Source organism: Lepisosteus platostomus, chromosome 5 (genome assembly GCF_059453375.1).
Source record: "Lepisosteus platostomus isolate fLepPlt1 chromosome 5, fLepPlt1.hap1, whole genome shotgun sequence".
NCBI classification, from domain to species: domain Eukaryota; kingdom Metazoa; phylum Chordata; class Actinopteri; order Semionotiformes; family Lepisosteidae; genus Lepisosteus; species Lepisosteus platostomus.
In genome coordinates this window covers 16283838-16311028 of record NC_142615.1, presented here as the reverse complement: position 1 = coordinate 16311028, position 27191 = coordinate 16283838, and the positions used below count along the sequence as shown (strand labels likewise).

Here is a 27191-nt window from a genome sequence, read left to right as displayed (position 1 = left end):
TTGGTTTAGAAAGCAATAAAAATACTTGTCAAAAAAGGATTTACATTGTGCAGAACAACATTTACAAATCCAATATGTATGTAGTGTAACCAGTTTCCAGTAACCACTTTTCAAACATTAATATAAAGTTCTATTTTATTAAATGAGCAAAAATAAAAAATATTTCAAAAATAAAAACGGAAGAATAAACTACATGCTTGGGGAAGTTCACTTGTATAAGAAGTCTGTCTCTGTATTGCCAGTATTAGCAAGTACTCATAAGTATAAGAAGTGTACACTGTCCTGGACCCATACTGGAGCAGCCACAGGAACAGGAAGTGTACACTGTCCTGGACCCATACTGGAGCAGCCGCAGAAACAGGAAGTGTACACTGTCCTGAACTCATACTGGAGCTGCCAGAGGAACAGGAAGTGTAAACTGTCCTGAACTCACCCCTTACTTGTTCAAACCTCAGAGTAAAGGGAGATACACCAGTAGCCCAATTACAGTACATTTTTAAAAAATGGGTTCAGCTGGTTCACTAATCTCCAACCAAGAAAAAAAACATTCAGTTCATTTACATTGTGGGGCTCAAGCAAGCTATTAATGTGGGGACCAATCGTGGATTAAATCCCATACCACACCTCCTGTTCATTCTTTCCATTCATCAATTCCTCCGTCTTGGAATAATAGTTTTCTTTTAGCCAGTTTTAATTCTTCCTGTTTCTTCCTTTGAATCACTTTCCACTTTATTCTACCATTCATTTTGAATGAGTAAAGGTTTATTCCATGCTGAACATGATTGGATAAGATTCTACATTCATTTTGTTCAGTATTATATTCATATTAATGACAAACTACATGACAGTATGATATCAGCAGTTGTGTAGGGTCTTCTCCAGTCTGTACTTCTAATGGCCAGTTTGACCTGTGCAGACAAGTGATCATACAGGAACAGGAAGTGGGAGAGGCTTCAGATGCTAACAGGCTGGGAAGGAAGACATTGGGCAGAATTCTAGTCTTCACCTCAGTTTTGATTTACTTTAAATGTATTGTTCATATATTATTTCAGATAACTAGAGAATATTTTAGGTAAGTAGCATATTCTCTCAGTCATCTTCTGTGACCTTCTTCTTGATGTGCTGCTTGTGGTCCTCAATCACTCTCCTGTATCTCCTGTGTGTCTCTGATGCCACACAGTAAATCTGTCTACCACTGTGTTTTGTCTCTCTATTGTCTCTCTGTATCTCTCTACTGTCTCTCTCAGCTCCTCAATCTCCCTCCTGCAGCTCCTGTGCTCCTGTCCAGCTGGAGTGAACTGTTTTATTGACACACTGACCTTCTGGAGAGTCTCTCTGTGTCTCTCTGCCTCTTCTCTGGCCTTTTCCTCATAGTGCTGCCTGAGCTCCTCCATCTCCCTTCTGTGTGTCTCCTCTCTCTGTCTCCTCTCCCTCTTCTGCTCCTCTCTCAGTTCCTCCATCTCACTCTGCAGCCACTCTCTCTCCTCTCTCTCTCTCCTCAGCTCCTCCTCCAGCTCTCTCCTCCTCCCCTCATCCCTCTCCTCCCTCAGCCTCTCCTCCAGCTCTGCTATCTTCTCCTCCAGCACTCTGATCTTCTCCTCTCGTGTCTGGATCTCCTCCTCCATCCTGCGGAGGTAGTTCTGCAGCTCCTTCTGGTGCTTCTCCCTCAGTCTGTCCTCCTCCCTCTGTTTCCTCTCCTCTCTCTCCCTCAGGATCTGCAGTTGCTTCTGTCTGATCTGGGACTCGGCCTCCTGGTACATCTCACTGCTGTAGTAGCTGCTCTTGTTTCCTCCTACCAGCTCCTCTATCTTCTCCAGCAGCTCTGTGACCTGAGTGCTGCCCCTGTACTTGTTGTTGAGGGCGTGATACCTGTTCCCACACTTCTCCAGCAGCCACTGGAGCTCCCTGCTGCCTGTGTGCACAAACTCCTCCAGCGTCCTGCTGGTCAGCTCATCAGCATGGGTGAACAGGACCATGGTGTGTCCCAGGGCCCTCTCCCCGAATATCTCCAGGACTGTCTCCAGTGTCCTCCTCTCCTCCCCTGTGGATCGGCCCAGCGGGGTAACCAGGAGGAAGGCGTGGGGTCCCGGTGCAGACAGATTAACACAGAGCCCCACATCCCGTCTCCTGTCGCCCTCAGACAGTCTGGTGTGGAGCCAGTCTGGAGTGTCCACCACAGTCACCTGTCTCCCGGACACTTGTCCTGTCCTCTTCCGGCTCTCCTGAGTGACCGTGGAGCTGCTGGCTTCAGAGGGAAACTCCTCTGAGCCCAGGATGGTGTTTCCTGCTGCACTCTTCCCAGCACCAGTCCTGCCAAGCAGCACCAGTCTCAGCTCAGAAGGGCGGGGCTGGAGTCTGGGTTTAATTTCACTCACTGCAACAGGAGGAGAGACAGGAGCATCAGGCAGGTTAGACATGAAAGGAGACCAACCTTTCCACAGATAAGAAGGGTTCAGTTTGCTCAAAAGATATTTCTTGATAAACATAACTTAAAAGTCATTACGAAAGAAACTTATAGAATCAACATCTGGAAATTAGTCTTCGGCATAATGAGAACTACAAAGTTTTACCTGATGTTCATGATTTTCATGTCAGAACTTTCTTTCTGAAGTGACTCAAATTTCATCTTAAAAATCTGTGTTCATGTACTGGCCTTAAGCAACAACAGTCATGCTGCAGTACTGTACTGTTACAGGGGCAGAGTGTAGAAAGACGTTAATTTAAGAAGGTGAGATAATCTCTTCACTCCAGTGAAGAACAGCACTCTAGGAGAGTGTGCAGTCCAGTGCAATTATCCTTCAGGTATTTCACTCTGAAACTGATCACACCCAGAGTCAGAGTCCACTGTGTCTTTACTTCAGGGGATGAGAAGAGAGAAACAGGCTTAATGCTTCTCATCACCTGTCAGTGGAATAAACTCCACCTCATGTTCCTGGTACCACATCCCCACTGCTGGGCTGAGCTGCAGTGATTCAGTGTCTGTCGGTCAGGAACTGTCCCTTCAAACCTGAGACCTGCAGTCTTGACCACTTTGTTAAAAAAGCAGAATTCAGACTACAGGCTGTTCAGTAATTCTCCATCTCACCCTGTTTGACACAGATTGTACAACAGGCCGCTGCTGTTCACTCAGAGACTCACTGATCTGCAGACAAGCTGTGATGAGTCTTTTAGACTGATGTACAGAAACAGCTCTTTTTTAGGGTTTCTAATGACCTGCTGATGGGCTCTTTCATCCATTCCTGTCCTGCTGGACTTCAGAGCTGCCTTTGACACTGCTGGTCAGACAGTCTTGAGGAACAGATTACAGAGGTTATTGTGTGTTTAGATCTCATTTTACTGATATAAACCTTTTCATTTACAGAGACTGAACTAATTTAAGCTGGTACACATTAGTGTGCCACTGTGTTAGTAATACAGTACAGAGTGGAGCACAGTATTATTTTAATTCCTAATAGGACACAAGATGGTTGAATCTCTCAGTTTGATGACCAGTAAGATCAGTGACTCAGTAATACAGCATCAATCTCACTCACTGTCAGGAGAAATGATGTCTTTACTGTTCATCCTCTTGAGAGGCAGTTTGGGCACTTCTGTCTCTTTCTCCAGCTCCACTTCCTTCAGTGTCTTTCTCATCTTCTCCTTCAGCTCCTCTTCTCTCCTGCTCCACTCCTCCTCCAACCTCTGTCTGGGCTCCTCTTCTCTCTCTCTCTCCCTTCTTTCATACTTCTGTCTCAGCTCCTCTCTCTGTCTCTCCTCCTCCCTCTGTCTCAGCTCCTCCATCTCTCTCTGTCTCTCCTCCTCCCTCTGTCTCAGCTCCTCTATCTCTCTCTGTCTCTCCTCCTCCCTCTGTCTCAGCTCCTCTGTCTCTCTCTGTCTCTCCTCCTCCCTCTGTCTCAGCTCCTCTATCTCTCTCTGTCTCTCCTCCAACCTCTGTCTCAGCTCCTCTGTCTCTCTCTGTCTCTCCTCCTCCCTCTGTCTCAGCTCCTCTATCTCTCTCTGTCTCTCCTCCTCCCTCTGTCTCAGCTCCTCTGTCTCTCTCTGTCTCTCCTCCTCCCTCTGTCTCAGCTCCTCTGTCTCTCTCTGTCTCTCCTCCAACCTCTGTCTCAGCTCCTCTGTCTCTCTCTGTCTCTCCTCCTCCCTCTGTCTCAGCTCCTCTATCTCTCTCTGTCTCTCCTCCTCCCTCTGTCTCAGCTCCTCTGTCTCTCTCTGTCTCTCCTCCAACCTCTGTCTCAGCTCCTCTGTCTCTCTCTGTCTCTCCTCCTCCCTCTGTCTCAGCTCCTCTGTCTCTCTATTGTATGTCTCCAGTTCAGTGTGAAGTTGTTCAATGTCAGTGGTGAAGTACAGCCCACAGTTTCTTGCCACCAAGTCCTCGATCTTCTCCAGCAGCTCTGTGACCTGAGTGCTGCCCCTGTCCTTGTTGTTGAGAACATGATACCTGTTCCCACATTTCTCCACCAGCCACTGGAGCTCCTTCCCTCCTCTCTTAATGTGCTGCTCAATGGTTGTGTGTGTCTGTCTGTCCCTCCGGGATGACAGTTTTTTGCGTCTCTCTCTGTCCCCCCAGGTGAACAGCACTATTGTGTGTCTCCAGACTCTCTCACTGAGGCGCTCCAGATATTCCTTCACTGATCTCCATTCTATGTGTGAGTTCAGATTAATCACCAGGAGGAGAGTGTGGGGTCCTGGGGGACACAGAGACACAGTCTTCACAATTTCCTGTCTGATCTGCTGTGGATCATTCCTCATCAGCCACTCATCCCAGTCTGGAGTGTCGACCACAGTGATCTGCCTCCCAGCTACTTCACCGTGTTTCTTCTCAAACTCCTCAGTTTCTCCCTCAGTGTCAAACTCCTCTCTGCCCAGGATGGTGTTTCCTGCTGAGCTCTTCCCAGACCATCGTCCCCCCAGCAGCACGATCCTGATCTCTGAGAGACGTTGTGGTGCCTCATGGGAATCAGCCTGTCCCTCCCCTGTCAGAGAAAAAGATTACTTTATCTCTCTTACCAGCTTCTTATCACTGATGGTAGGTTTGAATCTCTTCTCTCTAGTACAAATCACAGTTTCCATTTAAATTTTATTAATTTGCACAATTAAAAACAATGATTCAGTTTTAAAATAGCTGTCATGAACAGTAATTTGAAAAGGCCTCTTCTTCCATTCACAACACTCCCAATAACACACTGTACAATAGCAGTAAGAGTCTGCAGAGTCGGGCTGTTCAGACACAGAGCAAATCTGAACCCTGTAGTCACGACTTTCATACCGGCAGGTAGTGAGAAAACTAGAGAGCAGCTCCTTCAGCCCACGCTGCTTGTTGGAAGATCAAGAGATCCATACCTGAGTGAATCTAAAATCTCACCTAGCCATGTCTGAAAGGAGCCCCGGGTTTAGGAAAAATCACAAAATCATCTGACCATCCTGCTCGTTTGGTAGCTGTGAATCTAAAATGTCTGAAAGGTTCAGTCTTAAGCACTTGGCAGGGACGTCTTGTTTAGACACCCACCACTCTTTCAGTAAAGAAGTGTTGTCTATTCTGTCCTAAATGTTTCCAACTGTGAGCCCTAATTTCACTGCTGAGTGTGAAACACTCCTCTAGAGCCCAGTCTGAACCCCTGGATCTTCAACTCTCTGTTCAGATCTCCTCTGACCTCCGCTGAAGAGAATTAGACAGGCGTTAGTTTAGACAGTTAAAAGACTGTCGGGCATCTTTAAAACTGTACAACACTGACCTTTAATTATAAAATTCAAATCACCACTTTATCCAAAAGATATCACTGTTCCGAAATGAGTCTGGAGGAGAGAAACATTCTGGGCTGAAGGAAATAATCTACACTGAAAGGCTGAAGGAACTGAGTCTCTTCAGTCTGAAGGGAGTGTCCCACACTGACAATACTGAGGTGTAAGCTGAATAAGAGAGAGAACATGAACTCACTTTTGGGAAGCAGCTGTGGTCCCAGTGTCTTCTGCAGTAGCTCCTCTATCCTCTGTCTCTGCTTTGTTCCTAAAGTCCTGAACTTCTCTTCCATCTCCTGTAAATTATTTTCCTCAATCTCATAGTAACAGTCAGTCTTTCCTGCCACCATGTCCTCGATCTTCTCCAGCAGCTCTGTGACCTGAGTGCGGTCGCCCCTGTTCTTGTTGTTGAGAACATGATACCTGTTCCCACATTTCTCCACCAGCCACTGGAGCTCCTTCCCTCCTCTCTTAATGTGCTGCTCAATGGTTGTGTGTGTCTGTCTGTCCCTCCGGGATGACAGTTTTTTGCGTCTCTCTCTGTCCCCCCAGGTGAACAGCACTATTGTGTGTCTCCAGACTCTCTCACTGAGGCGCTCCAGATATTCCTTCACTGATCTCCATTCTATGTGTGAGTTCAGATTAATCACCAGGAGGAGAGTGTGGGGTCCTGGGGGACACAGAGACACAGTCTTCACAATCTCCTGTCTGATCTGCTGTGGATCATTCCTCATCAGGCACACATCCCAGTCTGGAGTGTCGACCACAGTGATCTGTCTCCCAGCTACTTCACCGTGTTTCTTCTCAAACTCCTCAGTTTCTCCCTCAGTGTCAAACTCCTCTCTGCCCAGGATGGTGTTTCCTGCTGAGCTCTTCCCAGACCATCGTCCCCCCAGCAGGATGATCCTGATCTCTGAGAGACGCTGTGGTGCCTCATGGGAATCAGCCTGTCCCTCCCCTGTCAGAGAAAAAGATTACTTTATCTCTCTTACCAGCTTCTTATCACTGATGGTAGGTTTGAATCTCATCTCTCTAGTACAAATCACAGTTTCCATTTAAATTTTATTAATTTGCACAATTAAAAACAATGATTCAGTTTTAAAATAGCTGTCATGAACAGTAATTTGAAAAGGCCTCTTCTTCCATTCACAACACTCCCAATAACACACTGTACAATAGCAGTAAGAGTCTGCAGAGTCGGGCTGTTCAGACACAGAGCAAATCTGAACCCTGTAGTCACGACTTTCATACCGGCAGGTAGTGAGAAAACTAGAGAGCAGCTCCTTCAGCCCACGCTGCTTGTTGGAAGATCAAGAGCTCCATACCTGAGTGAATCTAAAATCTCACCTAGCCATGTCTGAAAGGTGCCCAGGGTTTAGGAAAAATCACAAAATCATCTGACCATCCTGCTCGTTTGGTAGCTGTGAATCTAAAATGTCTGAAAGGTTCAGTCTTAAGCACTTGGCAGGGACGTCTTGTTTAGACACCCACCACTCTTTCAGTAAAGAAGTGTTGTCTATTCTGTCCTAAATGTTTCCAACTGTGAGCCCTAATTTCACTGCTGAGTGTGAAACACTCCTCTAGAGCCCAGTCTGAACCCCTGGATCGTCAACTCTCTGTTCAGATCTCCTCTGACCTCCGCTGAAGAGAATTAGACAGGCGTTAATTTACAGATGCAGCCATTCAAAATGGGTGGGGTATTTCGCGGCATACCCCGGTGGGCGTGTCGCGGTATCACGCGGTGTCACGCAGTGTCACGTGGTTAATCGCGCGTCATTTGACGCTCTGCCGGAAACTATCCAGCGTCACCTTGTAAAACCGCCAGGGGGAACTTAACCTCTCATGTACAGCATTTGAGCCTTTAATTTTGAACTGTGTATTACAGCATGTTAATCATCAGTCATTAAAATGTTGGTATATTTTATGAAAGCAAGATTGCTCAGTTGGACAAAAGTACACAACCTACCTTTATCAGAAATATTTATGCATCAAAGCCTTTACCGAAGATATTAATAATAGTATTAATAATGGATGACTTTGGACAAGCTGTATACTCAAAGTATAATTTCTTTAGCACATTTGTACTAGCACTTGGAATCTGTCCAAGCCATACTTTGTCAGGCATTTTGTTTTACTTCAACGGGCATAAAAACTTCCTTGCTTTTAACAGGGCGTTTCATAATTTCTAACTACGAAAATGATTTAAAATGTGACACGTATCATTCAACTAGAGCTCAAAATATCACAAGGATCCTCAAGAGCACAGCAAAGACTGTATAAAAAGATACTTGTATGTATCAACGCTTTCTTTTCCATATACCAGATTTTATGGAACCACTTCAGAAGGGTGTCAGCCAGTCAGATTCCAGGAATCGGTACTTTAAAGGAAAAATACACACCGGTATTCCATTTCTCCCTAACGATTTTAAGCATCAAAGTATTTAACTAGCATGTGAAATAGCGTGTGAAAAAGTGGTAGTTTTATGGAATCGCGTATCTAAAGAATTTAATAACGATATGATTATAGTCGTGTACTGCGACAGGGCTGTGTAGGGCTGTTTCGCCTCCCTGTTCATGAGACTTCCCCTGTAGCCTACTGGTCTACGTGCCTGACTGATAACTCACAGGTTGTGTGTTCAAATCCAGCTGGTGCTGGGCTTTTCTTTTAACAAACATTTCTTCGAAAAAATAGAATAGCGATATTATGGACAATCAACTGACTTTTATATTTCAAAATATCACAACATGATCGATTTTAAGTCATTTTTGATAACAATGAATAGTCACCTTCTTCCCTTCTGACAACGGTTCCTGCTTCTATTGTGTGTGTGCAATAGAGTAAATTTTTATAGAGAAATGGAGGCTGGACAGTATGCGTTACAATATAAACATTTATATTGATTTAAATCGTGTTCTGATTTAAATCGCAAACGCGTGTTTAATTATGTGTTTTTTAATCATAATCAGGCTAATGCATTTCTACATTTCTGTATGAACCAGCTTAGAGGTTCATACAGAACGACAGCTTGTGTTTAAATTGAGTGTAAGGTAATTTATGCTTCTAAAGTCATGGTCAGCATTTATTATTGTACTGTGCTGTAAACTTGTTCTGTGCCTAGTCACATTATTTTATAGCGTTTTTATAGCGTTATCAAATCTGGTGGCGCTGTGTGTTAGTTTCCTGACTCCCATGTCACACGATCTGTGATTGAATCCCATGGAACTATGACTTTATTTTTTAACAAACATTTCTTTGAAAAAATGAAACGTTTCCCTTGGTCAGAGATTAAATAAAACCTCACTCGCACCAAACAAATTTATATTTCTAAATATCACAACATGATCGAATTTAAGTCTTTTTAATAACAATGAATAGTCACCTATGCGTTACAAAATAAACATTTATATTGATTTGAATCGTGTTCTGATTTAAATCGTAAACGCGTGTTTAAATATATGTGTTTAAAGGCGATATACTGTATAAAAGCGCTGATTCTTATGGAGTGTGTTCCGCCGGGGATTCAAAAAATTTATTTTAAATAAGCTGATAAAGCTTAGACTAACTGTATTCTGAACTGTATTACAACAGAACATTGGACAATGCAACGTAAATTGCAAAAATGCACTTGGAATCTGTCCAAGCCCTCCTACAAAAATTATTTAAACTGCGACACTGATCATTCATCTCTAAATAAACTTTATTTTATATAGCGTTTTAAGCGAATAGGTAATTAGATTGCTCATAAACCTAATCGCTTTTTCTACATAAACACAGCGTGATTGCTCTCTGAAAATGCTTTTCCTTTATATTTAGGCTCAGATTTCAACTATAGATCGTATTATTATAAACTTTCTTGGAAAAATGTATTTTATGTAAACCATGTTTGCTATTAATTCATTTAGGGCTAAAATACGTTCATTGTCTTCCAATCGAGTCGAGTTGACATTGGAAGCTTGCCACATCCGGACTGTTAAACCAACGCATTAGCACGTCAAAGCCCATTGAGGGTATTGAGCCAGTATTGGCTTTAGTATTAGCCATACAGAACATTAAAGTGCCCCTTTTCCATTCAGCGGGTGCCTGAGCCGCTGTGTCCTATCTTCTGACAGTCGCCGTTGTAGAGTGTATCTGTAGAGTGTATCTTATTTTTAGTACTATATTTTTGTATTATATTCCCTATTAATCAAACTCTAAGAGTATGTATCGGCTTGTCCCCTCCTCCCGCCCCTCTCTGTGTACAGTGGAGCCTCCTGTCCAGCCAGCACATTTCCACATTCACAACAGCGACATATCATAAAACATTTGCACATATAGTTAAATTATTAGTTGTTTTTCAGGAAGTTAAAAAAAAACACTTGAATTACTTATCCAGTCTCTCGAAATAAAGTTATTTTTCAAGCAATGCAACAAACGTCGGGCAATGTGTTTTTTTTAATCCAACATTGACAGCCACATCTTAAATCTTGTCAGTCAGCTCTTTTTTCTCTATTTGAATTGTGGCTTACACATCGCACGACTTTAAAAGCTAGAAAGACAGGTTTCGATTCACATTAGCTGGTGAGCCTTGTTAACAAAAAAACTAATAATAATGTAACATGCCACTGTTTGTTCATGAACAAAGTTATACTGAGATTTCCTTAGATACGCGATTAAAAAATAAATAAAAAAATTTTGAATCCCCGGCGGAACACATTCCATAAGAATCAGCGCTTTTACAGTATATATCGCCTTTAGAGGTGGCTTCTCAAAACGCTTTACAGGATAAAAACAACAAGAACAGCAACAACAACAATATTTTATTTCATTGCACTTTGAAACCAAGTAATAACTTAACTATACGTGCAAACGTTTCATATGTTGCTGTTGTGAATGCCTGTGGAGTGTATCTTATTTGCCTTGAGTCCTGGTTATCTCTCTCCCCCTCCCCCCTCTCTCCCTCAATTCAATTCAATTCAAAGTGTTTTATTTGCATGACAGATGGGTACAATCATTGTTGGGTATGTATATTTTGATATTTACACCCGGCGCGGCACCGAGGGAGCGTCTGCATTTATAACTTAGTTTTTAAAATTAGTCAAGCAATATGAAGCATCTCCTTTTACTTTTAAGTCCCTTAAATACATTGAGCACAGCTTTCTCACCACTTAAGATTGCTTTTTGATACCATCCTTACACAAAGCAGAAACTTTCCGATGACTTGTGGGAAAGATTACAGATTTTAATCGTCTTTAATTTTGTTACGTTATACGTTTCAGGAACGTTTCATCTAAACAAACACCACAAAACTATTCTCGATTGTATTTCTGAATGTTATGTTACACCCACAGTAGTTCACTGCTTTAAATACATCGAATTAAGAAAGTTATGTGTAGCACTTTAGATCTTTTTTTCTGAACCAGGGAAAATCTGATCATGTTTCTCTATAACAATAATAAAAAACTTTATTTTACATATCACCTTTAAAAGTGGTAGTTCCTTTTTTAGTACTATATTTTTGTATTATATTCCCTATTAATCAAACTCTAAGAGTATGTATCGGCTTGTCAGTCAGGTCTTTTTTCTCTATTTGAATTGTGGTTTACACATCGCACGACTTTAAAAGCTAGAAAGACAGGTTTCGATTCACATTAGCTGGCGAGCCTTGTTAACAAAAAAAAAACAGACAATACCCATGGAGGGGGAGGAGAGGGAGAGAGATAACCAGGACTCAAGGCAAATAAGATACACTCCACAGGCATTCACAACAGCGACATATGAAACGTTTGCACGTATAGTTAAGTTATTACTTGGTTTCAAAGTGCAATGAAATAAAATATTGTTGTTGTTGCTGTTCTTGTTGTTTTTATCCTGTAAAGCGTTTTGAGAAGCCACCTCTAAAGGCGATATATACTGTAAAAGCGCTGATTCTTATGGAATGTGTTCCGCCGGGGATTCAAATTTTTTTAATTTTTTTTTAATCGCGTATCTAAGGAAATCTCAGTTTAACTTTGTTCATGAACAAACAGTGGCATGTTACATTATTATTAGTTTTTTTGTTAACAAGGCTCGCCAGCTAATGTGAATCGAAACCTATCTTTCTAGCTTTTAAAGTCGTGCGATGTGTAAACCACAATTCAAATAGAGAAAAAAAGACCTGACTGACAAGATTTAAGATGTGGCTGTCAATGTTGGATTAAAAAAAACACATTGCCCGATGTTTGTTGCATTGCTTGAAAAATAACTTTATTTCGAGAGACTGGATAAGTAATTCAAGTGTTTTTTTTAACTTCCTGAAAAACAACTAATAATTTAACTATATGTGCAAATGTTTTATGATATGTCGCTGTTGTGAATGTCTGTGGACATGTGCTGGCTGGACAGGAGGCTCCACTGTACACAGAGAGGGGCGGGAGGAGGGGACAAGCCGATACATACTCTTAGAGTTTGATTAATAGGGAATATAATACAAAAATATAGTACTAAAAATAAGATACACTCTACAGATACACTCTACAACGGCGACTGTCAGAAGATAGGACACAGCGGCTCAGGCACCCGCTGAATGGAAAAGGGGCACTTTAATGTTCTGTATGGCTAATACTAAAGCCAATACTGGCTCAATACCCTCAATGGGCTTTGACATGCTAATGCGTTGGTTTAACAGTCCGGATGTGGCAAGCTTCCAATGTCATATCGACTCGATTGGAAGACAATGAACGTATTTTAGCCCTAAATGAATTAATAGCAAACATGGTTTACATAAAATACATTTTTCCAAGAAAGTTTATAATAATACGATCTATAGTTGAAATCTGAGCCTAAATATAAAGGAAAAGCATTTTCAGAGAGCAATCACGCTGTGTTTATGTAGAAAAAGCGATTAGGTTTATGAGCAATCTAATTACCTATTCGCTTAAAACGCTATAAAAATAAAGTTTATTTAGAGATGAATGATCAGTGTCGCAGTTTAAATAATTTTTGTAGGAGGGCTTGGACAGATTCCAAGTGCATTTTTGCAATTTATGTTGCATTGTCCAATGTTCTGTTGTAATACAGTTCAGAATACAGTTAGTCTAAGCTTTATCAGCTTATTTAAAATAAATTTTTTGAATCCCCAGCGGAACACACTCCATAAGAATCAGCGCTTTTATACAGTATATCGCCTTTAAACACATATATTTAAACACGCGTTTACGATTTAAATCAGAACACGATTCAAATCAATATAAATGTTTATTTTGTAACGCATAGGTGACTATTCATTGTTATTAAAAAGACTTAAATTCGATCATGTTGTGATATTTAGAAATATAAATTTGTTTGGTGCGAGTGAGGTTTTATTTAATCTCTGACCAAGGGAAACGTTTCATTTTTTCAAAGAAATGTTTGTTAAAAAATAAAGTCATAGTTCCATGGGATTCAATCACAGACCATGTGACATGGGAGTCAGGAAACTAACACACAGCGCCACCAGATTTGATAAAGCTATAAAAACGCTATAAAATAATGTGACTAGGCACAGAACAAGTTTACAGCACAGTACAATAATAAATGCTGACCATGACTTTAGAAGCATAAATTACCTTACACTCAATTTAAACACAAGCTGTCTTTCTGTATGAACCTCTAAGCTGGTTCATACAGAAATGTAGAAATGCATTAGCCTGATTATGATTAAAAAACACATAATTAAACACGCGTTTGCGATTTAAATCAGAACACGATTTAAATCAATATAAATGTTTATATTGTAACGCATACTGTCCAGCCTCCATTTCTCTATAAAAATTTACTCTATTACACACACACACAATAGAAGCAGGAACCGTTGTCAGAAGGGAAGAAGGTGACTATTCATTGTTATCAAAAATGACTTAAAATCGATCATGTTGTGATATTTTGAAATATAAAAGTCAATTGATTGTCCATAATATCGCTATTCTATTTTTTCGAAGAAATGTTTGTTAAAAGAAAAGTTCAGCACCAGCTGGATTTGAACACACAACCTGTGAGTTGTCAGTCAAGCACGTAGACCAGTAGGCTACAGGGGAACTCGCATGAAGAGAGAGGCGAAACAGCCCTACACAGCCCTGTCACAGTACACGAATATAATCATATCGTTATTAAATTCTTTAGATACGCGATTCCATATTATATTCCCTATTAATCAAATTCAAAAAGTATGCTTGTTGACTCCGGTATCTCTTTAGTTAAAGACTTCGATGCTTAAAATGTTTAGGGAGAAATGGAATACTGGTGTGTATTTTTTACTTTAAAGTACCAAGACCAGCTATATACTGTATGTTTACGTTCCAAAATTAATATCGTTTATGGCCTTCACACGCGTGGCCTTCATATTCTCTTTATGCTCAGCTACTAAGATTTCCCTTCAGTGGTAAAATTCAATATCTACAACGGGCACAGTAAAGACGTTTACTGTACTGTAAATCTTTTCTGACAGACCAACGGACCACGAGTGCCCCTGTCGGTCAACCAATCACGTACCGCGGTACCCCGCGTCATCTTGCGTCATGATGAGCGACACCGCAGCCAATTACCTGCGGTACGTGTCTGTACCGCTCACTTTGAATGGCTGCATCTGTATACAGTTAAAAGACAGTTGGGCATCTTTAAACTGTACAACACTGACCTTTAATTATAAAATTCAAATCACCACTTTATCCAAAAGATATCACTGTTCTGAAATGAGTCTGGAGGAGAGAAACATTCTGGGCTGAAGGATATAATCTACACTGAAAGGCTGAAGGAACTGAGTTTCTTCAGTCTGAAGGGAGTGTCCCACACTGACAATACTGAGGTGTAAGCTGAATAAGAGAGAGAACATGAACTCACTCCTGGGAAGCAGTTGGGGTCTCAGTGTCTTCTGCAGTAGCTCTTCTATCCTCTGTCTCTCCTTTATTCCCAAACTCCTGAACTTCTCTTCCATCTCCTGAAAATCCTTTTCCTCAATCTCATAGTAACAGTCAGTCTTTCCTGCCACCATGTCCTCGATCTTCTCCAGCAGCTCTGTGACCTGAGTGCGGTCGCCCCTGTTCTTGTTGTTGAGAACATGATACCTGTTCCCACATTTCTCCACCAGCCACTGGAGCTCCTTCCCTCCTCTCTCAATGTGCTGCTCAATGGTTGTGTCTTTCAGTATGTTCCCCCAGGTGAACAGCACTATTGTGTGTCTCCAGACCCTCCCACTGAGAAGCTCCAGATGTAACTTCACTGATCTCCAGCCTGTGTCTGAGTCCAGATTAATCACCAGGAGGAGAGTGTGGGGTCCTGGGGGACACAGAGACACAGTCTTCACAATCTCCTGTCTGATCTGCTGTAGATCATTCCTCATCAGCCACTCATCCCAGTCTGGAGTGTCGACCACAGTGATCTGCCTCCCAGCTACTTCACCCTGTCTCTTCTCACACTCCTCAGTTACTCTCTCAGTGTCAAACTCCTCTCTGCCCAGGATGGTGTTTCCTGCTGAGCTCTTCCCAGACCATCGTCCCCCCAGCAGGATGATCCTGATCTCTGAGAGACGCTGTGGTGCCTCATGGGAATCAGCCTGTCCCTCCCCTGTCAGACAGAAAGATCACAGATTATTTATCTCACTTACAAGCTTCTTATCACTGATCGTAGTTTTGAATCTCTTCTCTCTAATAAAAATATCCATTTTCTGTTAAATTTGTACGATTAAATACAATGAGTTTGTGTTGAAATAGCCGTCATGAACATTGATTGATAAGGTCTCTTTCTATTCACAGCACTCCCAATAACACTGTGTTCAGTAGCAGTAGGAGTTTGCAGAATCAGGCTGCTTTCTAGTACAAATCTCAATTTCATGTTAAATTGTATTAATTTGCATGATTAAATACAATGTGTTTGTTTTGAAATAGCTGCCATGAACATTGATTTGAAAAGGCCTCTTTCTCCATTCACAGCACTCCCAATAACACACTGCGTTCAGTAGCAGGAGGAGTTTGCAGAGTCAGGCTGTTCAGACACAGAGCAAATCTGAACCCTGTAGTCAAGACTTTCACACCAGCAGGCAGTGAGAAAACTAGAGAGCAGCTCCTTCAGCCCAGACTGCTTGTTGGTAGATCAAGAGTTCCATACCTGAGTGAATCTAAAATCTCACCTAGCCATGTCTGAAAGGAGCCCAGAGTTTAGGAAAAATCACAAAATCATTTCCCATCCTGCTTGTTTGGTAGCTGTGAATCTAAAATGTCTGAAAGGTTCAGTCTTAAGCACTTGGCAGTGACATCTTGTTCAGACACCCACCACTCTTTCAGTAAAGAAGTGTTTTCTATACTGTCCTAAATGTTTCCCACTGTGAGCCCTAATTTCACTGCTGAGTGTGGAACACTCCTCTAGAGCCCAGTCTGAGCCCCTGGGATCTTCAACTCTCTGCTCAGATCTCCTCTGACCCCCCTGAAGAGAATTAGACAGGAGTAAGTTTATACAGTCAGGCATCTTTACACTGTACAACTGCACAACACTGAAAATTAAATATTCTTTTTTGCTTATGTTTATACAGTTACAGTGCCATCCAGAACTATTGGCACACTTGTAAAGATTAGCAAAAATGTCTTTGTTGTTTATCAGTTTGATTTTACACTAAAAATGTAAGAGAAATCTAACCTTTCAGTGAGGTAAAATTATTCAAAGAAAAAAAAGCCTAATAAAAAATTTACATTTTTCTCACAATGAACATTGAAACACTTAAAATCAAAAGCTGGAGGCTCTACTGTACATAGAGAGGAGTGGGAGAGGGGAACAAGCTGCCCAGCCATGTTGTTGAAGCCGATACCCTGGCTTCTCTCCAGTCACAGCTGGATGAGCTCCTCCAGTCAGGACAGGAGGCTCTTCTGTACACATAGAGGGGTGGGAGAGGGGAACAAGCTGATACCCTGGCTTCTCTCCAGACACAGCTGGGTGAGCTCCTCCAGTCAGGACAGGAGAAACAGCTTCATGAGAACTACTACTGTAATTATGGGCCAAATAAATTCCTCTGTTGTTCTATACTTATTCCTCTCTGGTATTATCAACTGTACAATAAACTGTACAATAAACATGGCCTCTGAGCAACAAACAGGAAACGTTCATATCTGAGCATGTCTGAGCATCATGAATTCTAATAGTGTGAATCCAATACCATCAGCAAACAGTTAGGTTTTACATCAATCATTTTACCTTAAATAAACACCTTATTAAAATATTTAGTGATTTCCAAACAGCTTGAGTTTTACAGTATTGCTCTCTGATAGCTATCAGTAGAAAGTGAAAGTAAATCAGCTCCTGTCTCTCTCCTAGTTCAGACCCTGTGTGTTTGACAGACAGAACAAACTCTCGGCAGACAGGAAGAACCTGCTCCAGCTGCTGCTGTGCTCTGTGACAGAGAAGAGACCCTCAGTGACTCCCTTACCGACACTCTGACAGGTAGAACAAGAGAAAACTCACCAGGGCTGAGCGCTGAGCTCTCAGACGCCATCTCTCTTTCTTCTTCTCTTCCTGTTGATGTGAGGTGGTGGGTTTCCTGTCCTCACTGTGACACTGCCCCGGCACCACCTAGATTTATAAAGTTAGTTACCAACTGACAGGTTAATCAGTAAGACCAACAAAAAAGACTACAACAGAGAGAATGTGGATTATCTGAAATACATCTATCCCAAGCCCATGGATGCCTACCTGAAGGCCAGGGGGCATCACTCAGGTGAGTGTGTGTGAAAGGGTAAATGTGACAAAATGAGGACTTTGGTGTGCTTAAGATATGCCAGCAGCCATGTCACCCTGCAACTCACAACTCACAACTGACAACACACTGGAGCTCAGGAGGTGTGAGCCTGGTCAGTACCTGGATGGGAGTTTCCTGGGAAAAACTAAGGCTGCTGCTGGGAGAGGTGTTAGTGGGGCCGGCAGGGGGCGCTCACCCTGTGTTCCATGTGGGTCCTAATGCCCCAGTATAGTTTACGGGACACTATACTGTAAACAGGTGCCGTCCTTCGGATGAGACGTAAAACTGAGGTTCTGACTCTCTGTGCTCATTAACAATCCCAGGGTGTCTCTCGAGAAGGGTTGGGGTGTTACCCCAGTGTCTCTGGCCAAATTGCCCATTGGCTCTTACCAATCATGGCCTCCTAATAACCCCCCTCTATGAACTGGCTTCATTACTCTGCTCTCCTCCCCACTGAGAGCTGGTGTGTGGGGAGCGTTCTGGCGCACTCTGGCTGCCGTCGCATCATCCAGGTGGGGCTGCACACTGGTGGTGGAGGGGAGTCCCCATGACCTGTAAAGCGCTTTGAGTGGAGTGTCCAGAGAAGCGTTATATGAGTGTAAGACATTATTATTATTATTCAATTTAAAGGTTATGCTCACAGACAGATCATGGGTTAGATCAGCTGAATAGGAAAATTCATGATTGATATAATATAATATCAATTATGTTATAATAAACATCAAATTATATAATTTACAAATAGTGTCCTGTGATCTGTACTGACCAGCAGTCAGGACACTGGGGTCCACCCCCCTACTCTCACACACAGTGTCCTGGATCTGTACTGACCAGCAGTCAGGACACTGGGGTCCACACCCCTACTCTCACACACAGTGTCCTGGATCTGTACTGACCAGCAGTTGGGACACTGGGGTCTACACCCCTACTCTCACACACAGTGTCCTGGATCTGTACTGACCAGCAGTCAGGACACTGGGGTCCACACCCCAGGGATTGTGGAGTCTCTTTAAGGTTATTTAGTTCAGCTGGGAGTTGGGTTGTAGAAACAGACTATTAATCCCCCAAATCAGCTCTTATCCAAAGAACCATTTTGCAGAGATAACCTTTGCTGTAAAAGAATAAGAGAAAATTCCTGGAAGTTGTAATATATCTGAAAACTCCCCCTGGATTTAAGGACAGAGAGGAGGAACTGTCAGGGAAAACTGAACGTTTGATCACCCTTTTATTTGAGGCTACACAACTTCAGGCACTGTGCTTCTGCACCTGGGGGGGGCAGAGAGGAGAGAGGTCAGGGTCACGGGTTCACAGGGTCTCACTCTCTGGGGTTCAGACTGGATGGTATCAATAATAATGATTCCTTACACTCCTATAGCGCTGTTCTGGACACTTCACTCAGAGCTGTTAACAGGTCATGGGGATCCCACTACCGCCACCAGTGTGCAGCCCCACCGTGAATGAAGCCCCAGTCCTCTCCCCACACATCAGCTCTCAGTGGGGAGGAGAGCAGAAAGATGACGCCAGTTCGGAGATGGGGGTTACTAGGAGGCCATGATGGGTAAAGGCCAAGGGGAAATTTGGCCAGGACACTGGGGTAACACCCCTACTCTTCTCATGAAACACCCTGGGATTTATAATGACCACAGAGAGTCAGGACCTGAGTTTTACGTGTCATCTGAAGGACAGTCTTATTACAGTCTAGTGTCCCCGTCACTATACTGGGACATTAGGACCCAAATGGACCACAGGGTGAGTGCCCCCTGCTGAGCTCCAGTGGGCTGCCAGCTGGGAGTTGCAGGGCTCCTTTAACTGTTACCAGTTGTCCGTGTGCCCATTTCTCGAAAAGAGTAAATGTCATGAAGCACCGACAGATGATCTGACTGTCTGAAGAGTGGGTGGGGGATGGAGCTACGCATCTTTGATAGAGGTGTATCAGTGATCGAGAGTATCTGCACCCCTTGCTGGTAAGATTTCAGAAGACCCTTCCACAGGTTGACCTGATTAAAGTCTCCCGCAACAACAGATACAGCATCAGGGTAACTGTTTCACAGCTGTTAATGTTGGCATATAATACACTGAGTCTGTCCTGCATCACATGTATCTGTACTGTATACTGTATAAGAGCTGGGAGACCCCAGTAGTGTGTCTGTCCTGCAGGACAGTCCCAGCTCTATGTTACTGTGTGTATTGAGCTCAATACAGCCTGAATCTGCACTGACTGTCTCCTGTATTACATGTATCTGTACTGTATATAAGAGCTGAGAGACCCAAGCAGTGTGTCTGTCCTGCAGGACAGTCCCAGCTCTATGTTACTGTGTGTATTGAGCTCGATATGAAACTGCCCAAGACCATCTCCTGCTCACTGTACACAGGACACCAGGTGAACATCTGTAAGCAACACTTAACATTTTAAGAAAAGAAAAGTTGTCACACACCTCTCCTGTTTCACTTTCATTCTCAGAGTAGGGGAAGGACATTGTGCAGCACATCTCTCTGTGGTTTCTGTGGGCTATTTCTGCTGTACTGTGACCTGCAGACCTGTGTTCCTGCACGTCTCCACACCTCTCACAGCGTTGTCGTTTCTGAGAAAGGTTGTCGTTTCTCAGAACCATGAGTGTGTTTACTCTTCATAAGAACCTCTGTAGCTGCCATTTTGTTTGTCATTTTGTGCTGGTGGCTTTCTTGTTATAAGCACACACAACCGAACAGGAGACACGGTGAGAGAGAATAGATCACAGAGAATCCCTCAGTAAAAAATGAAATCCCAGCTCATCAGAATAATCACAGACACGTCGTCGACAGACAATTTCCCCACAAAGACAGAGGAGCATGAAGCAGCGACATTAAGCGACTCTAACTTGGCGGCACCCTTCAAAATAAAAGACAAACAAAACTGCCGCAGGAAATGAAATCCTGGATCAGGTAAAGTCTCATGTATAGCACAACAACACTTTGGACATCCTCAGAACTGGGTGGAATGTGATAAAGAGACCCACAGCTAACATGAAATTGCCGTTCTTTACCCATTTTTGGTGTTTTTATATCGCTTCCTCTTTGCACATTGACACAGCGTTGTGCTGTGCTAGATAGGAAAAAGTCTAATTCCTGACCAAACAAAAATATGTGCCTCTCCAAAAGTGGCTCAGATCTATTCTACAGACCCTCAGCTAATAGAAAATCACCATGTTTTTGCCAGATAAGTGTCTAAGCCGATGTTGCTAGGGTTTATAAACTACTTTCTGTTCCCAGACTGGGACCGTGCAGTGATGGACAGGGAGTGGTCTCACTCCTGTCCCGACCAAACTCAAATCTGTACTACATCTGTACTGTACAGTATCTAAATATCCACTGTACTACATATGTACTGTATCTGTACTACATCTGTACTGTACAGTATCTAAATATCCACTGTACTACATATGTACTGTATCTGTACTACATCTGTACTGTACAGTATCTAAATATCCACTGTACTACATATGTACTGTATCTGTACTACATCTGTACTGTACTGTATCTATATCTCCACTGTACTACATCTGTACTGTACCTGTATCTATATCTGTATCTCTAATATAATATTTCTGTACAGAACTATATCTATATCTGTATTGTAATATTTGTCTCCTGTATGACATGTATCTGTACTGTATATCAGAGCTGGGAGACCAGTGTGTCTGTCCTGCAGGACAGTCCCAGCTCTGTGTTACTGTGTGTACTGAGCTCAATACAGCCTGAATCTGCACTGACTGTCTCCTCTATCACATGTATCTGTACTGTATATAAGAGCTAGAAGACCACAGCAGTGTGTCTGTCCTGAAGGACAGTCCCAGCGCTGTGTTACTGTGTGTATTGAGCTCAATACTGACTGAATCTGCACTGACTGTCTCCTGTATCACGTCTATCTGTACTGTATATAAGAGCTGGGAGACCCCAGCAGTGTGTCCGTACTGCAGGACAGTCCTAGCTCTGTGTCACTGTGTGTACTGAGTTCAATATGAAACTGCCCAAGACCATCTCCTGCTCACTGTGCACAGGACACCAGTTAAACATCTGTAAGCAACACGTAACATTTTAAGAAAAGAAAGTTGTCACACACCACTCCTCACAGCGTTGTCATTTCTGAGAAAGGTTGTCGTTTCTTAGAACCATGAGTGTGTTTACTCTTCATAAGAACCTCTGTAGCTGCCATTTTGTTTGTCATTTTGTGCTCTTTTTCTAACAGCTGGTGGCTTTCTCAGTTATAAGCACACACAACCGAACAGGAGACACAGTGAGAGAGACAAGATCACAGAGAGTCCCTCAGTAATATACATAAACAGGACAGGAGACACAGTGAGAGAGAGGAGATCACAGAGAATATCCCTCCGTCATAAACACACACAACAGGACAGGAGACAGAGTGAGAGAGAGGAGATCACAGAGGACCCCTCAGTAAAAAAACACACAAGAGGACAGGAGACACATTGAGAGAGATGAGATCATAGAGAATCCCTCAGTAATAAACACACACAACAGGACAGGAGACAGTAAGAGAGTGGAGATCACAAAGATTCCCTCAGTAATAAACACACCCAGCTGGACAGGAGAGACAGTGAGAGAGAGGAGATCACAGAGAATCCCTCAGCAATATACATAAACAACAGGACAAGAGACACAGTGAGAGAGAGCGGAGATCACAGAGAATCCCTCAGTAATAAAATCACACAAGAGGACAGGAGACACAGTGAGAAAGGAGATCACAGAGATCACAGTGAATCACTCAGAAATTAGCACTCTAACTAACAGGACAGGAGACACAGAGAATCCCTCAGTAATACAGTGCCTATAGAAAGTCTACACCCCCCTTGGACTTTTTCACATTTCACGAAGTTACAGCATGGAACCATAATAGATTTAACTGAGAATGTTTGGCACCCATCAACAGAAAGTCCTCTATAATATCAAAGTGAAAATAATAGATACTTTTTACTAAATTAATTAAAAACAAAAACAGAATATAACTGAATGCATAAGTATTCACCCCTGTGCATTGACACGCGGTGTGATCATGGTGTAACACAACTCGCACTATGAACACGCAGCTGTAAAAGCATTTCACGAAAAGGATTCGGGAAAACTCGAGCGGTTGTTTAAAGTAAAAACTCTCACGAAAAGATCACTTCTGAAATCCCTGCTCACCAGAATAATCACGGACACGTCGTCGGCAGACAATTTCCCCGCAAAGACAGAGGAGCGTGAAGCAGCGACATTAAGCGACTCTAACTTGGCGGCACCTTTCAAAATAAAAGTCCCCCCCCCCCCCCTCCCCAAACCTGCCTCAGGAAATAAAATCCTGGAAGTCACATTTATAGCACAACAATACTTGTTACATCCTCAGAACTGGGTGGAATGTGATTAAGAGACCCACAGCTAATAGAAATTTGCCTTACTTTACTCATTTTTTGTTCTCTTGTAATCTTTGTGGTGTTTTTATATCGCTTCCTCTGTGCAAATTGACACAGCGCTGTGCAGTGCTGGATGGGAAAAAGTCTAATTCCTGACCAAACAGAACTTTGTTCCTCTCCAGAAGTGGCTCAGATCTATTCTACAGACCCTCAGCTAATAGAAAATCAACATGGTTTTGAAAGATATGTATCTTTGCTGATGTTGCTGTTTATAAGTTTATAAGGGTTTATAAGACCACTTCCTGTTCCCGGACTGAGAGTGGGAACAGATAGAGTACAGTAGTATCTATCTAGTATAGTATATATCTATATGTCTACTGTAATATATATGTACTGTATCTCTACTGTAGCTGTATCTGTATCTATAGATATATTCCTTAGATCTATATTGTATTTATTGTATATACAGCACAATATACAAAAAGTACAGCATAGATATATTACTGTTCATATATTGTACAGGAGAGATACAGGAACAGTATATTACAATACAGATATAGATATAGTTCTGTACAGAAATATTATATTAGAGATACAGTTATAGATACAGGTACAGTACAGGTGTAGTACAGTGGAGATATAGACACAGTACAGTACAGATGTAGATAGAGATATGGTACAGGTATAGTACAGTGGAGATATAGATACAGTACAGTACAGATGTAGTACAGATACAGTACATATGTAGTACAGTGGATATTTAGATACTGTACAGTACAGATGTAGTACAGATACAGTACATATGTAGTACAGTGGATATTTAGATACTGTACAGTACAGATGTAGTACAGATTTGAGTTTGGTCGGGACAGGAGTGAGACCACTCCCTGTCCATCACTGCACGGTCCCAGTCTGGGAACAGGAAGTAGTTTATAAACCCCAGCAACATCGGCTTAGACACTTATCTGGCAAAACCATGGTGATTTTCTATTAGCTGATGGTCTGTAGAATAGATCTGAGCCACTTTTGGAGAGGCACATATTTTTGTTTGGTCTGGAATTAGACTTTTTCCTATCTAGCACAGCACAACGCTATGTCAATGTGCAAAGAGGAAGCGATATAAAAACACCAAAAATGGGTAAAGAACGGCAATTTCATGTTAGCTGTGGGTCTCTTTATCACATTCCACCCAGTTCTGAGGATGTCCAAAGTGTTGTTGTGCTATACATGAGACTTTACCTGATCCAGGATTTCATTTCCTGCGGCAGTTTAGTTGGCTTTTATTTTGAAAGGTGCCGCCAAGTTAGAGTCGCTTAATGTCGCTGCTTCATGCTCCTCTGTCTTTGTGGGGAAATTGTCTGTCGACGACGTGTCTGTGATTATTCTGATGAGCTGGGATTTCATTTTTTACTGAGGGATTCTCTGTGATCTATTCTCTCTCACCGTGTCTCCTGTTCGGTTGTGTGTGCTTATAACTGAGAAAGCCACCAGCACAAAATGACAAGCAAAATGGCAGCTACAGAGGTTCTTATGAAGAGTAAACACACTCATGGTTCTGAGAAACGACAACCTTTCTCAGAAACGACAACGCTGTGAGAGGTGTGGAGACGTGCAGGAACACAGGTCTGCAGGTCACAGTACAGCAGAAATAACCCACAGAAACCACAGAGAGATGTGCTGCACAATGTGCTTCCCCTACTCTGACAATGAAAGTGAAACAGGAGAGGTGTGTGACAACTTTTCTTTTCTTAAAATGTTAAGTGTTGCTTACAGATGTTCACCTGGTGTCCTGTGTACAGTGAGCAGGAGATGGTCTTGGGCAGTTTCATATCGAGCTCAATACACACAGTAACATAGAGCTGGGACTGTCCTGCAGGACAGACACACTGCTTGGGTCTCTCAGCTCTTATATACAGTACAGATACATGTGATACAGCAGACAGTCAGTGCAGATTCAGGCTGTATTGAGCTCAATACACACAGTAACATAGAGCTGGGACTGTCCTGCAGAACAGACACACTGCTTGGGTCTCTCAGCTCTTATATACAGTACAGATACATGTGATACAGGAGACAGTCAGTGCAGATTCAGGCTGTATTGAGCTCAATACACACAGTAACACAGCGCTGGGACTGTCCTGCAGGACAGACACTCTACTGGGGTCTCCCAGCTCTTATACAGTATACAGTACAGATACATGTGATGCAGGACAGACTCAGTGTATTATATCAGGTGGGTAGCTGCGTTAGCATGCGTAGGCTGCAAAGGAACACGTTATAGGTTTATTCCATGCTGAAAAAAAGAAGAAAGAGAACACAACATTTCGGCCGTGGAGCCTTCTTCAGGTGTGAGAGAGACAGGGCAGTAGGCAAAGGTAAAGTAGCGGGAGAACAAAGGTTGGGAGGGAGGAGGAGTGAGAGGCGGGAGCAGGGGACAGAAAGAGAGGCAAATCAAGAGGTGTGAAGTCAGAATGGGTGCAGAGAGGTGTGAAATGAAACTTCCAATGAATGGAGAAAATTTAAAAGAACAGTAGTCTGTCGTTAAGGGAAGGGAGAATGTGTGATCCTAGCTGCAGAATAATTTTAGTTTCGGTGGTCTTTCTGATGTATGAGTTCGGAAAACCGTCTTTGAGAACACAGACGGAGAGATTAGTGTGGTCGTGGCCGTCAGAGGTGAAATGAGAAACAATGGGCTTGGAGAGATCTTTAATCTTCACAGCCCTGACGTGTTCTCTGAAGCGGTCTCCGAGTCTCCTTCCTGTTTCTCCAATGTAGATGGCTGGGCATTTACTGCAAGAGATACAGTAAATAAGGTTGCTGGAGGTACAAGATGCTGTCTGGGTGATCCAGAATTGTCCTGAGGGGCCTTGAATGAGTGTGGTGGTGGCTGTGTACTTGCAGGTGATACAGCGAGCTCTGTTGCAAGGGAAAGTGCCTGGTGTGGATGGTTGTTGAGGGCGGTCAAGGGAGCTGTGAACAAGGAGGTTACGCAGATTAGGTGGTCGGCGATATGAGATGATAGGGCGATCAGAAAAGAGGGCCCCAATGGAGGGATCATCCTGTAGGATGGAAAAGTTCTGGTTAATGGTCCTGGGGATAGGAAGTGTGTTAGGGTGGTAAGGAAGCACCAAAGGAATGCGGTTGTTATGGTGGGAGTTCCTGATTGGGTTGATGGTCCGAGGAGTGTTTTTGGCTCGGGCAAGGGCCCTGTCAATCACACTGCTGGGGTATCTATCCTCTGTTGATGAAAAATGAGTACATTTCGAGGGCTTGGTTCTCGAAGTCGATGTCGTCGCTGCATAGTCGTCGTAACCTAAGGAACTGTGAAAAAGGAAGAGAGTTTTTAGTGTGGTTGGGGTGAAATGAGCTGTACAGGAGGTAGCTGTGTGAATCCGTGGGTTTGTAATAAACTGAAGTGGACAGTCGGGGGTAGTTGATAGACAAGTGGATGTCTAGAAACGGAAGAGTGGTGGTAGATATGTTAACCATATATTTGAGGGACGGGTGGAAGTTGGTGAAATGGTGCAGGAAGAACTCAAGCTGATCGTAGGAGCATGTGGCGGCACCGACGCAGTCATCAATATATCGTTTGTAGAGGTCAGGGACATAGCCAGTGTAGGAAGCGAAGAAGCATTCTTCTACCCAGCCGACAAAAATGTTGGCATAGCTGGGTCCCATTCTGGTGCCCATGGCAACTCCACTGACCTGTTGGTAAAAAAGATTATTGAAAGAGAATGCATGCAGTGTGAGGACCAATTCTGCAAGGCGTACCAGGGTGTGGGTGGGTGGATCAAGCACTGTGCGTTTGTCCAGCGTGTGCTTGAGGGCTGTAAGGCCATCATTATGGGGAATGACGGTGTACAGAGATGTGATGTCCATGGTAAAAATGTGGCATTCGGTACCCTGAAATTGGAAATCATTGAAAAGTTGGAGCGCGTGGTTGGTGTCTTTGATGTATGAGGGAAGATCTTCAACCAGCGGTCTCATGAGGCTGTCGAGAAAGGCTGAGATGTAAGTAGTTGGACAGATACATGCTGATACGATGGGGCGTCCAGGGGTGTCCGGTTTGTGGATTTTGGGGAGGAGGTAAAATTGAGATACCTGTGGATGTTCCATGATGAGCCGGTTTGCCTCCTGGGGGAGCTCATTACTGCTGATAAGAAGAGAAATGGTGGATACCACTTCCTTTTGGTAGTCAGTGGTAGGGTCCTGTTGGAGAGGGAGGTAGGCAGAAGGTTAAAAAGATGTCAAGTTAAAAAGATTTCAAGTTAAAAAGATGTCAGGTTCCCTTCTTTCTAATAAAAGCGCCTGTCACACTGAGCGAGAGGACGTTCTGGGTGGTTTTCTGACTTGAAGC

General features: G+C 43.0%; 1 protein-coding gene across 1 annotated transcript; it reads right to left on the bottom strand.

Annotated features, from left to right (window-relative positions):
• Window positions 1-117: 117 nt before the first annotated feature.
• LOC148664137 (uncharacterized) lies at window positions 118-22719 on the bottom strand. Its single transcript, XM_088631478.1, has 6 exons — window positions 22629-22719; window positions 17174-17281; window positions 14567-15289; window positions 5933-6691; window positions 3534-4970; window positions 118-2374 (listed from the first exon to the last, which is right to left on the bottom strand). The coding sequence occupies exons 2-6, from the start codon at window positions 17202-17204 to the stop codon at window positions 1140-1142; spliced, it is 4185 nt and encodes a 1394-aa protein (XP_088487604.1). The 5' UTR covers window positions 17205-17281; window positions 22629-22719; the 3' UTR covers window positions 118-1139.
• Window positions 22720-27191: the final 4472 nt, after the last annotated feature.